At 37.2% G+C, this 13362-nt stretch overlaps 1 protein-coding gene across 2 annotated transcripts in view; it reads left to right on the plus strand.

Moving 5' to 3' along the window:
* Positions 1-12019, plus strand: part of LOC105210054 (probable serine/threonine-protein kinase DDB_G0282963) — a 242087-nt gene extending 230068 nt beyond the window's left edge. For both annotated transcript variants that reach the window (XM_011180777.3, XM_029038988.2), the window contains 4 exons: positions 4010-4633; positions 7511-8467; positions 8840-8986; positions 9160-12019. In XM_011180777.3, the coding sequence (XP_011179079.1) occupies positions 4151-4633; positions 7511-8467; positions 8840-8986; positions 9160-10479 (2907 nt within the window). In that variant the 5' untranslated portion in view covers positions 4010-4150 and the 3' untranslated portion in view covers positions 10480-12019. The remainder of the gene's footprint in view (positions 1-4009; positions 4634-7510; positions 8468-8839; positions 8987-9159) is intronic.
* Positions 12020-13362: the final 1343 nt, after the last annotated feature.

Below are 13362 nucleotides of genomic sequence, written 5' to 3' on the forward strand. Positions count from 1 at the left end.
TAAATGACTAAAAATAAAATCTAAAATCTCGGTAAGTGCTAAAGTCGCGCACTTAAAATATTAAGTTACGTGTAATTTAATTAAGTGAAATTTATTGGAAATTTTTACGGCTGCAAACATTTATTATGTAAATACAAAAAAATCAATTTTAATGCATCATTAACTGCTTAACCGTAGCTGGTGTAGTGTTGCTGGCTTGCATAAGACACGCTCATGTGTGTATGTATGGTTGTAATAAAAATTTGCTAATTATTTCAGTATTTTATGGAACGATAAAATGCATTGCAGACTAATTTTTGCAACACTTAATAAAACATTTATGAAGCTTTAAGCTGATTGGAATTGCAGTTTCTACACATTTTTGGTAATATTAACAAAAAAAATTAATACAAAAATAAATGTTTAGTAGAAGGTGTGTTTATAGTAAAAAACATATTTTAGCGGTACTGAAACTCCGCTCAAGTACACGCCTGCGAAATCAGAAAACTTAAGCGCGAAACTCGTCTGCTGGCTTCGGGCTTTTAATACTTCGTAAGCATTCCTGTCACTATATTGTACTTGTCTATGTGCAGAGTGAAGAATAAATGTAGTAGATACATACAAATTTAAAGAAAGCAAAAAAATCATTAAAGGATCTGCATTCGAATCATGTGATATTATTATCTTTCATTTGAGATATATGTAGATATATTAATTTTAAATTTTCGGGTATAATCGTTTGATATCACATCAATATGATAATGTGGCATTACACCTATAGGGTATGATCTTCGGTTATATACTGTTATGCTGCTTAATTGTTACCGTTTTCATATGTATATGAGGTGATAAAGCTTCTGATACAATTGTGGTTTCATGATGATATTTAAACTTGCGATAATGTCATTTAGTAATTTATTATATTTGATGTGCATTTCAAAACGCTTATGTAATGTAAGTGTAGGTATGTTCATGCACTCCATTAAGTGGTAATGAATTCATTGAAATATGATCATGTGATGTGTGTATCTAACATGTGATATTAATATCATATGATAGTTCATCACTTGAAGTGAATATATGATACAAATCATTCTGATAAGTGAATAAAATTAGGATTTACACTAAATTTGCAATTGATTTAAACTCGTATGGCAATTTTATTTTGTGCGATATGATTTCCTAATATATGATATAAATGTCATATGATAGTTCATCATGTGATGTGCACATATGATAAAAAAAATACCGGATTAGCGTATAAAATTAGAATGTAATACTAAGAATTCGAACTATATTTTTTTTCACATGGCGTTTTATGTGATGTCACATCATATGATAATAAATTAGTATCTATACCAAACATGTGATATCACAGGAATGACTTGCAATGACTTAATTTTATAAACCATATATCAAATATTTGCGTTTTATTGAATTTAGAAAAACTACATAAGTTTGGTTATTCTTTTCTCTTTATTTTTATATATACTATTATTAACCTCGAAATGTACTCCATGCAGGCAAATAAACCCAAATTTTGCCACAAAATTACATGCAAAAAAAATCTTTTTTTTTTTGCTACTTTGAACTGCACAAGTTTTCGTGTTGCACGTTTCCGACGTCGAATTGCATATTTTCGTTTTATTTTGACGCGCACGCGCACACTGCATGGCACATGTCAACACCAAAGCCACCAGCACAAGCAGCAACATACAATGACAGCAACTAAAGCCACCGCAACCGCCACCACAACAAACTGGGCAACAACATGACTAAGCAAAGCACATGCAGACAAACACACACTGACATACATGTTCGTACGAAACTCGAGCATTTTCATGCTTGATTTGCTGCACTTGCGATTGAGTAATGTGACAAGTGCAATCGTGAATTTCATAGCAACCAACTAAGCGAGCGAAACGAAATATAAATCTATATACATACATCCTACATGTATATATGCATATCTAAATGTACGCCGAATTGAACTTAAATAACTGACAAGCTATGGTGCTGACGGTCTAACTTTTTGCAGAACAGAGTTTTTAGCCTCTTTTAAATTTATTTATTCTTATGAATTTCAAAATATTATTACTGATCTCCTTCGTTGAAAAGCTAGATAAATGCTGCCGATTTGATTGTCCCTGACCGTAGATAAATCTTGGTACTTTCTGGATACGTAAACCCGACTACCATGAAAACGGGAGTATTCACTAGGTTCGGTTTCATCGATTTTCGGAAAAATATCTTTCGTACGAAGTCGCATTTTCCACCACAAATGAAGTTTATCCCTGCCAGTAGTAATGAAGCAAACTTTGTCGCGCACCAAAGCAACCTATGGTCTCCATTTTCTGGGTAAACCCAAAATTGTGTTAATAGACTCCATAACGAAATTTCATATCTGCCTAAAGCAAATTTCTCACATTTTACATTATTTATAGCCATTATTATTATTTTTTCAATTTATTAAAATAATTTTTCGTTTTTAGCTCACTCCAAAATTTGAGCGAAACTGAAGCGTACGAAATTCGTGTCACAGCAAATTTTCAATTTTTCACATTAAACCGAAGTTTATGCATTTTTCGATATTTCTTATGCTCTTTTATGTCTCATAAGCATATTTGCTTTGCTTTTAATGTCAGCACTAAAATGCGCTGCAACAGTTTGCGGTCAATTCGCTGACTCCCCTCTCCACAACACACTTCGTGGTGGTGATACAGCGTGCGCTGACAGCCTCACTAACGAATCTAATGCAAATTTTACATTCATTATTAAATATTTTTGCAGTTTCGATCAGCGGTGCGCTCTATTCTATGTTATTTTTGCTGTTTTTTCTTTTTGTGCGATTTCGTCAATTTTTGTGTTTTTTCCTTGGAGTTTCGGTGATTTTTCACGCTCGTGATTTGTATAAGATTTACAGCTGCTGTTGACAATCGTGTTTACACTTTGTCACCCAACTGATTGTACCTGATTTATTTATGCCTAACTACTATTTAGTTGTGGTTTTGTCATGCCAAGCCAAGCCAGGCGCCCCGAAAATTATGAAAAATGTTGTAAAAATGTGGTGAAATAAAAATTTAATTCTCTTTTGATTGCTAAATTTTATGTTTGCAGGTAATTGTCTGCAAGCTGAATTTGCAGCGATTGCAAAAATTGCCAGGCAAACTAAAAAAATAGTTGAAATTTTGCAAAACTAAATTTTTGTCGTTAAAGTTTGTGATCTTTGAATTTTCTGCAACTGAACACATTGTGATTAGTTCAAGTTTTAGATAAAAAAATAGCTTTTTTAACCAATCATTTTAAGTATTTTTAATATGAGTACTGAGAATTAAAAAAAAAAAACATGAAATTAACCACAAATTTTGCACAGTTGGTAACCCTTCTCAAAAACAATTTAATTTTTAATAATTCTTAAAAATATGTTTTTACCTATATTTTAATATTTCGTAATAGTAATCACTTGTTTTCAATAAAAGTTTTTATGCGTCTGGCAACCCTTTATCGTGGAACTAAAATTAACGAATCGTTATCAATTCATCATAAAAATATTTGCATTATAAATCTGTATTAAATTTCTTAAGTTCTTTCTAACCTTTCTCCACATCACTTATATCATCAAAATATTAGTTGGCAACCCTTCTCTATACTATTTTCAATTTCAAGCCTTTCTAATCGCGTTTAATTGAAAAACTGCTTTATCTTAACGGCAAAACATTTAACATTTGGCAACCCTTTTGATAAACTTTTTAATTCGATTATATTCTTATATTGTTTAAAAAAAAGAAAAAAAGTGACAACCTTTCTCTAAATACTTTCAATCTAAAAATCTTCATAACTTTTTCAGTTTTATGACCTTATGGTAATATTTATTTATAAAACTAACAGTTGGGAACCCTTCTCAAATATATTTTCAACTGGAAGGGCTTAGGATTTCAACTCTATAAACCTCTCAAAGTCTCTAAGTTTAGTTATAGACCTCATGTCTTCATTTACTATAGTTGACTGTTTTTTTCTCCCTTCTTTTCAGAACAAAAACAATCTACAACGACTCCGAATTTCACCACACCCAACAAACAAATCGCTTCAATTGAACGTAACCCCTCTGTACTCATTTCTCCGCCGGCACTGCAACATCCAAGCGGCTGCGCAGCGCCACGTCGAACGCTAAATGATTGGCACAGATGAGATGTCATCCACTGGCATGGATATAAGTGAAACATTTCGCGCGGAGGAGCTGACTAAAACGGATTTCTTCGACTTCGTCTCGGCGCCCGATATGGGCATTGGTATCGGTGTCGGCGCCGATGTGGTCGACATCGGTATGGGTGTGGGTAGTCTGCATGCGGGCAGCATAAGCACCAACACACATCAGCATCATGCGCAACAACAACAACAGCATACGCATCATCAACAGCACAGTCACCAGCAGCAGCAGCATGCGCATCATCAACAACACAGTCATGAGCAAAGCAATAACTTAGCCAGCAGCATGCCACATGATGGGGGTGGTGGTGGTGCTGGTGGCACCGGCAGTGGGAGCGGTTGTATTGGTGGACGTGTCGGCACACCAGGTAACGGCAGCAGTTGCATAGATGGCTCGGATGGTAACAGTAATGGCAACAGTAGTGATCCAACATTGCAGGGCTATGAGGTGAGTTCTGTATTATATTATATATTGGGGTTTCCAAACCAACTTTCATTTGAACATATATATTTTTTTATCTAATTATTCTTTAAGTAATCTTTAATATCTCTTAGGCCAACTTATAATGTCCTTACAACCTCTCAGCGCCCTATTTTTATTAATTTTATTGAGCTCCATATGAGCCTTATACGCCAAAAAAAAGACCTTAAGGAAAACCTAACCTTTATAGAGTGGTCAAACTTGATTTCAATGAATTCGCCCAAGATTATGTTGTTTTCACAGTCAACAAACAAAAAAAAACCAAGAAAATATAACTAAAAATACATTACAACAACAATAAACCAGTGTTGCTGTCATGTCAGTTGTCGACTTTAAATACCGAAATAATACAAATTCAACACAAACAACAACAAAAGGTTGCGCGTAAAACGGTGAATGCAAGAAAATTGAAGGAACAAAATCAAAATGCAACAACAACAAGAAAACAACACTAAACTGAACTAACTGTAACAGCAGTACTCAGAGTCGCTGTAGACAGTTGCAGAAATAAAATGAAAAAAAACACTGTCGAACGAATAAATGAAAGAAAGGCAGTGGACTAGAAAAATCGATTGGCACTCAATGTGAGTGGACTTGTGTTTAGAGCTCGGTGTGTTGAGCAAGGCTAACAATGTGCTCGCTGCTACCAAAATGCGGCTACTGCTTGTTGTTGCTGTTGCTACCGCTAGCGCTGCAGCCACTTGTGGCCGTTGTTGTTAAGCATGTTGCACCTACAGACATCCTGTTGCAAGCATATTCAATACTCGTAAAATTTAGTGAATTTCCATTGTAGACAATGCTTGTTATTTTGCCTGTTAGACAAGTGAGTGAGAGCGGCAGCAGCAGCGGTACAGCGGGAGGAGGGTGTAGCTAAAATGCAAAAAATAGAAAAAAACTGAAATAAGTAGCTAAAAGGTGAGCGCATAGACGAATTAGGTGAAGTGCCATAAATGCCAACAACAACAACAGCATATCTATATAAATGTTGCACATGGGAGTGTGTGTGTGTGTGTCTGCATAAGTGTATCAAGTTGCAACAATAGCCTTGGAGGGCATAGCCAAAATTTGACATGGCACGTGCTGCATGCAACAAGCACTGAATGCACTAGGTGAACTTGCAACCAACAAACACTCGCTGTCCACAACGATGTGGGGCACGAGCCAAACAACAGCTGGCTACTGCGTGTTGCATTTGCCACGACTTATCGGGTTGACTGGCTGGCTGCTTTCACAGCGCCGCAATGCACAACCAGATGAGCGCACCAGCGTGCAATCCAATGGACAGTTTACCAGTCAGCCAGTTGGTTGGTCGGCCTGCCGGCTTAAGTAGTCAGCCAGTTGGTTGGACAGCACAGTAGCTGGGCAGGGGCAGTAGTGGCAGCTTCATTGTTGCACATTTTGCGGCATTTGAATGCGCAGTTGGTGCGGTCTTAGAAAGTGCAAACATAGGCAACAACTGCAATTCTCTCTATGTATGTGTGTGTCTATATATATAATGTGTGAATGTCTGTATGCATATGCGCTTGAAATATTAAATTGCTTATAGCAAAGAAAAAGTTCGAAAGTCTTTTCATTTCATAGCTACATACGTATTTGTATTGAGTTTTCTTTATATTTCATCATCTTTATCTTTACTTTTTATTTTTTGCATTTTGCAATGGCTTAACAAAGGACTTAAGCACCAAACTTGTTGCCGCCTTTATATTTGATTTATGCCTTTTTCGCATTTTTTTCTGCTCATTGTTTCATTTTCTTCTTTTTTTTGATTAACTCTAGACAATAGCTTATGTTGGTAACAATAGCGAGGTTATGTAAATGCATATGTACATAGATAGGAATCACTAATGTGTGCGCTTTTAGCGGTAAACTCCTCTTTTGCAACTGGTTTGCTTATGCTAATCGACGATTTCGGGAAAGTTTGATTTTTCAAGCAAATTAACTTTGGCTTATTAAGAATATTAAATTTTATTGTTTAAGAAACATAATTTGGAGGGTTGACCTCTTTAAGGTCTATAAACTATTTACTTGGAATTCATCCTTTCCATGCGAACACGAAACAAAACTAACTGAAACTCGGGTCTCCAACATAAGCCTACAGAGCAAAATTTATGCACTTCCGGAGCATATAAACATTAGCTGTAGACTATTTCGGTATTATCATCGAGGCTTTAAAGTCTTCGATGGCATTTTTATAGAAGAACTCTTAATAAACGCTAAATTTCTTTCGAACTCTCCTCTCTCTATCTCTCCTTCGCTCTTTCTCTCCTATCCTCTCTCTCTCTCTCTCTTCTATGTCTCTCTGTCTCTCCTCCTCTCTCTATCTTTCCTCCCCTATCTCTCTCCTTCCTTTTCACTCTCTCTTCCCTCCTCCCTCTCCCTGCTCCTTTAATTTTCATCTAATTGGTCTGTAATACTAAACACAAATTATCAAGTTTATAGTATGTTTATATATGAAAACAATCTCGTTCTAAGCTCGTTCGTTTACATATAGCCAAATGAGATTATCAATTGTCAAATGTGTTGTATTTGTTGTTGTATTACACATCTTTCTCTCGCTGTCGGCCATTTTTGTTTACATTTTCATTTGACATTTCTCCTCTTCTTCGTAAAATTATCGATAAAACTAAGAATAACACCGAAAATCTAGTTATATAAAACGAGATAATTTTATAATCTCAGATTATCAAGAGAAGAATTTTGTATGAGAAATCTTGTTTCTTAATTACAGATTATCGAGTTAAGCTCGTAAATGGAGAAAATCTCGTTATATGTAAACATAGTATTAGTCCCTTTTTTAATTGCAATCCTCCAATTTCAATTCTCATATCTTTTACTACCGTTTAGTTCTGGCACACCGACAAGGATCCCACTGGCCGTCTGGATGCCACCATTTTTGAGGACCTCGATCGCTATTGTTGGCAACAACAGGCTGTTGTGAATGCAGCGGCGTCACCGGTGCCCACAACGGCGGCCACACATCAGCATCGCTCCACACCCGCTAACAGCCTGCAGCACAACTCGCATCTGCATAGCCCAGCATCGCCAAATCAAACGCATACACACCAACAGCAACAACAACACCTACATCATCAGTCACCACATCAGCATATGCACACGCAGCAACAACACCAACAACAGTCAGCCGCCATCCATCATACGCAACGACAAATGTCACTTAACAATAGCAGTTCCTGTGCACAAAGCGCCAATCAAGTTGCCACCAACAGCAACAATAATGCAACAAATAGTAACACATCACTCAGCCACAACCACAATAGCAGTAATAACAACAACAATAATAGTAACGCCAGCAACGGTAATGACAACACGAGTATGACGGTGGACAACAGCGACGGTCAAATCTACACCATCACAGTATTAAATGGCAATGAGCCGTGGCTGAAGCGTGAGCCCGAGAACTCCGCTGCCCAACTGTCCAATACACTGGATCTGGACAGTCTGCTCGGCAGCTTTCCGGGTTATATAAAATCAGAGTATCCCTATGATGAAAGTCCGGCTGGTTATGGCACGGCTGAGGGCAACGGCAGAGATGGCAATGTTGCAGGTGATATGGTGAATGGATTGGGTATGGGCGCGGGGACTGCAACGGGTCTGCATGGTGGCAATAGTGGGAGTGGTGTGGGGAATAGTCAGCGTCTGCCTTCACTGGTGACGGCCATTTCATTGGCTAGTGGTGGTGTTGGTGGCATGGGCGGTGTCGGGAGTCCGTCCCACACGCAATTGGCACAATTTCAAAACAATAACAACGACTGGCATATGGCGGACCACAACGCTGAGCAGGTGAGAAGCAATTTCGTTGATATTCATATGAAAAGAGTTGAAGGAGCTCGAAGTTTCAAAAAACTAGGGTTAGATTACACTTGGGGGATCTTTACGACCTTATCGTTCAGCAAAAATGGGCCTGTAGCGTCCAGAAAGATCTAATATAAGAATACTCTCACACATTTCACGGATTCTATTCAAAATGTAATAGGCTGCCCTGAATTAGTCGAAATATATAAAAATTCCAGATAATTTTTGCAGCAGGGTTGCATTTCCTTCATAAAATACTGATTTTCGAAACTGCTCGTGTACTAATTAGCTTTTTTCATTCAATCTACATTGCAATTCATGGAAAACTATTTCTTACAATTTTTTCTTTCATTACTGTAGAACTCCGCTGAGTCCTTGTTGCGTAGCGCACTGCAAGGAAAAGGTTATTCCAAAGGCATACATATGCAAAATGGCATTGCACTTATGCCCTCCTCACCCACCGTGAAGGAGGAGGAAATGCGACGGCTACTCTTTCCACCCGATGCGGTAAGTAAGCAAACGGAAACTATTCAACTAGTCATAAAACCATATAAAATAGTTTCTAGTATTTCGTTTGAGGGACCCATCTGTATATTGATAACTACACTACACTACTTGTTTCATAATGTACTAATCTAAAACAATTTTCTCTATTCCTCTCTCTCTTTATCCCCTGACAGGACACGCTCTCTTTCGGCGACTCAGCGCTCAGCGCGGCCCAAATGTTTGAGGACACACATCCCTCGCAACTGGTTGGCAGCCAACATCCCAATGGGGGTGTTAACAGCGCAGGCGTGTCCAGTCTCATGGTTGACGATATGTTCCTATCACTAGAAAGTGCCTTCAGCGACGACTTCGAAAAGATCAAACGCATCGCAAACGAAGTGCAACAATTCTGTTCGCCCACATCGAGCGCCGATTATGGCGCCAACGACGTGTTGATGCAGATATCGCCGGCAGGTGGCGCTAGCGCTGGTAGCACTGTGCAGCAACTGCAGCAGCAGCAACTACTCTCACCAGCAACAACGCCAACGAGTATGCAGCAGCAACAACAACAACTATCGCCATTACCACAAGCTGCTATGCCAGCGCTTCACATGACCCAGCAACAGACAGTGGGGCAGCAACAAGCGCGCGTTTTGCACGCACAACAACAACATGTAGCTAGCGGCAAATCAAGCGCGGTTACGAGCAGCAGCAGTGGCGGCACCAGCAGCAACAGCACTACCAAAGTGACGAAGAAGTACAAGCGCTCCACCTCGAGTACGCAACATCACAATAATAACAACAACAACAACAACAATCCAAATATTACGAATCACAACAACAGCGGCACAGGAAGTGGCAGCAATGTTGCCTCAGCGGGCAGTGGTGCAGCGAATAGCACGAATGGCCCGGCCAGCGGTGGCTCGAGCTCGAGCACCAGCAGCAACAGTCCCACCCACTGTAATGGGCAGCGCAAAGAGCGCTCGCTACACTATTGCTCCATCTGTTCGAAGGGCTTCAAGGACAAATACTCAGTGAACGTCCACATACGCACACACACCGGCGAGAAGCCCTTCACCTGCTCGCTCTGCGGCAAAAGTTTCCGCCAGAAGGCGCATCTGGCCAAGCACTACCAGACGCATATGGCGCAGAAACACAACGGTGGTTTGGTGAAAAGTAGTGGGGGCAGCGGTGGTGGTAGCAACGCGAGCAAGCATCAGCGTGCAGCGGCGGCAGCGGCTGTAGCCTCAGCGCAATCAGCGAATAGCATCGGTGGCAGCGGCGTTGGCATGTCGATTGTGCCGAATAGTTGCGCGGGCAGTGTGGTGGCAGCAGCTGTGCATCAGCGGCAGCTAAATGTGGCAACATCACTGGGCTTGGGCGCCGGTGCGCGTGCTGTTGCCGGCGGTGTGGTGTCCACTGTCGCCGTAGGTGGCCCGATGAACGTACCGACGCTAAGCGCTGTGAATGCCAATGTCTTGCCACCGGCGAATGGCCTGCTGGCGAATCGGTAAAAGTATGTATATATGTAGACATATGTGTTGTAGCCCTTTAGCAGTTTAATGTATGTATTTGTTTTCACTTACTTAAATATAAATATCTTGTTCCTAATACTCAATACGAATACTCCTATGCACAAAACCAGCTATTGCCACACACTCGTGTACAAATATCACGGTACAAATGTGTGTGTACTCACATAACGCTGCTACTAGTTTCCCTTTATTTCTGTTAACTTAGTCTTACTCTTAAATATACATAAAATACTTTAGAAACTACTTCTACTCATCAAAGTGCCTAAATACTTCAATGAACATCCTATATACTCAGTCATGTGTGTTCTACTTTACACTCATATGACTTCCAACTCATCGAATTTATTCGCACATTCCTATAAATATACTTAAATAGATACATATATACTCAAATTGAAATTGAATTCAAAATATAATTTATTGTTACCGTCTCGATTCAAAGCTGTTAACTCTTTGTTACAACTCAAACCCGACCCGCTTTTTAAATAGCTATTTTTTTATAATTATATGAAAATTACCCTTTTTTCAGAAGACTCTTTAGAAATTTATTAATTTATATTCTTTTTTTTTAATAAATATATATTTTTATAGAACTAAGTGGTGTTTAAAAAATTATTAAAAATTAAAATAATTTAAATGTGGCCAAAAATAAATATCCAGTTTGTAATTTGTTATTTGATTGGCTCTTAAATGTAGGCCACATTTAATTTCTACCGTTTAATTAAGTAAACGTTGCCTACATTTAGGATGATAACGAGACAAGAAAAGAAAGTGTGGAGAAAATTAAAATGCATAATTTTTCGAAAATCTATTTGATAAAAACAAAATAGATGATTGCTCTGCTAGATAGCTTTTCTAAAAAAATTGGGTTTGCCAAAAATCTTCTGAAAAATTCTATAAAATCCCATACTTGGCTACAAATTTAGAAAAAAAATACCAAAGGGTATTGGTACTCCAAATTTTACTATTTTTGGTCACCATAATCAACCTTGCTCCTAATATAATATATGACATATTTACACACTTCATGGTAGTTTTTCACACAAATCAGATAATGACAGCAAGCATTGTGTGTCTTCGCATCGATCATGTTGAAATGGCGATTAATCACTGTTTCTGAAAATTAATCAATCAATTAAATGTCGATTGTCCATTAACACTTCTCTTTTGTCTAATTCGATTTGCCTAAAACAATGTTAGTCAGTCGCTCAAATGAATATTGAGCAATCAAACTAAACATTACAAATACAAAAATCTGTGAAGAAAACCATTTTTCATTATTGACCAATACACAAATTTTGCTTTGTCTCATTTTAAATGTAAATCAATAGTCATAAATAGCAAATTAATAATACGCATTCATTCGAATAAATACGCAAGCAAGTTGGCAACACTTCAAATCAGCAATCAATTAGTGGGCGATTAATCAACGAATAAAAGCGTGCCGCTTTTCGTGGCTGCTATAAAATCGTACCAAGACACCTTAGGCTAAAAAATGATCAAATCATAAATGAGTGAAACTATTTACTAAATAAATTTTTCGAATAAATGCATAAATCAAGCAACTGAGATTTCCTTTGACTTTAAGAATTCTTGCAATGAATATCTACAGTTTTGAATCGATACTTTCTCTAAATGCAGCTCTAATGAATTTCATACTCATTTAGGGTATTCAATAATAAAAACAACACAACAATAAAGTCCTTACAATAAAAAATGAAAAAAAAACATAAAAATAATTGTAGCAAAAATAAAGCTTATACAGAACAAAGATATTTTTATACTTCTAAGTTAATTATAAGCAAATGTGCCAAAATACATATATAAAGTGACAGAGCTACTACAATAAATGAAAATCACTACCTAAGCGAAATTCTTGAAAAATTAGCAAATAAAAGAGGCAGCTATAATACAAACAGTGAAATTTAGAAGCTAAAACGAAAACGAAAATGGCAAAGGAGGCTTTAACTGAAATTAAAGAAAGAAACCACAAATAATAATAAAAGTCGAGTACTTTTACTCGCATAAAAAATCATTGCTGCCCATTAAAAAAACATATTAATATAAATAAAAATATTAAAATTATTCACAAGACGAATGTGATTCAATGTCCGTTATACTTTTGAAAATAAGACGGTAATACAAATTTCTACAGATTTCTAATATTAAAATATGAAAAACTTTCTGCCACCAAATTGTGGCGAGTTGAAGCAAATTTCTTCTATTAAGGGTATTCAAGTAACTGTAGACTGTTGTGGGCAAAATATTGCAAGCGCTTGTTTCTTAGTTTCATGACTGCTTAGTCATATTTGACAGTTGTTCGATTTGACAGTTTAATATTTTTTAATTCATTCATTTATTATTCTATTATTTGATAGCTTAATTGTGGTTATAAACCTAATACCTTTTGATAACAGAGTAGTTGGCATTCGAAAATTTTAGAGATTTTTGTTTGACAGTTGAAAATTTGACTCTTAACTTTTGACAGTTAAAATTTTACTACCCACTTTTGTTACGTAAAAATTCAATTATAATGCTTTAATGAGTTGGTGTTATTAAATCGACTTACTTTAATAAAAAAAATATAATATCTCAATGATTTACAGTAACAATAAATTCAAAATTTTACTTGAAAAAGCGAATCTTTGACCCACTGTAAGAGAATTTGAATTGTCTCTCTTGACTCTCTAAGTGGACTACTCTTAAGCTCCAGTTACCGATGCTTGACTTGACTCAGCTTCGAAAAATTTGGCTTGGAAAACTTAGATGCAGTTATACTTCACACAACTTCAACTTCAGCTGTTATTATTATAGTTTCTGGGTAGAGTTGCCAGATGTTCAGATTTAGCTTTAAAACTAAGT

The sequence above is a fragment of the Zeugodacus cucurbitae genome, chromosome 2 (genome assembly GCF_028554725.1).
Source record: "Zeugodacus cucurbitae isolate PBARC_wt_2022May chromosome 2, idZeuCucr1.2, whole genome shotgun sequence".
NCBI classification, from domain to species: Eukaryota; Metazoa; Arthropoda; class Insecta; order Diptera; family Tephritidae; genus Zeugodacus; species Zeugodacus cucurbitae.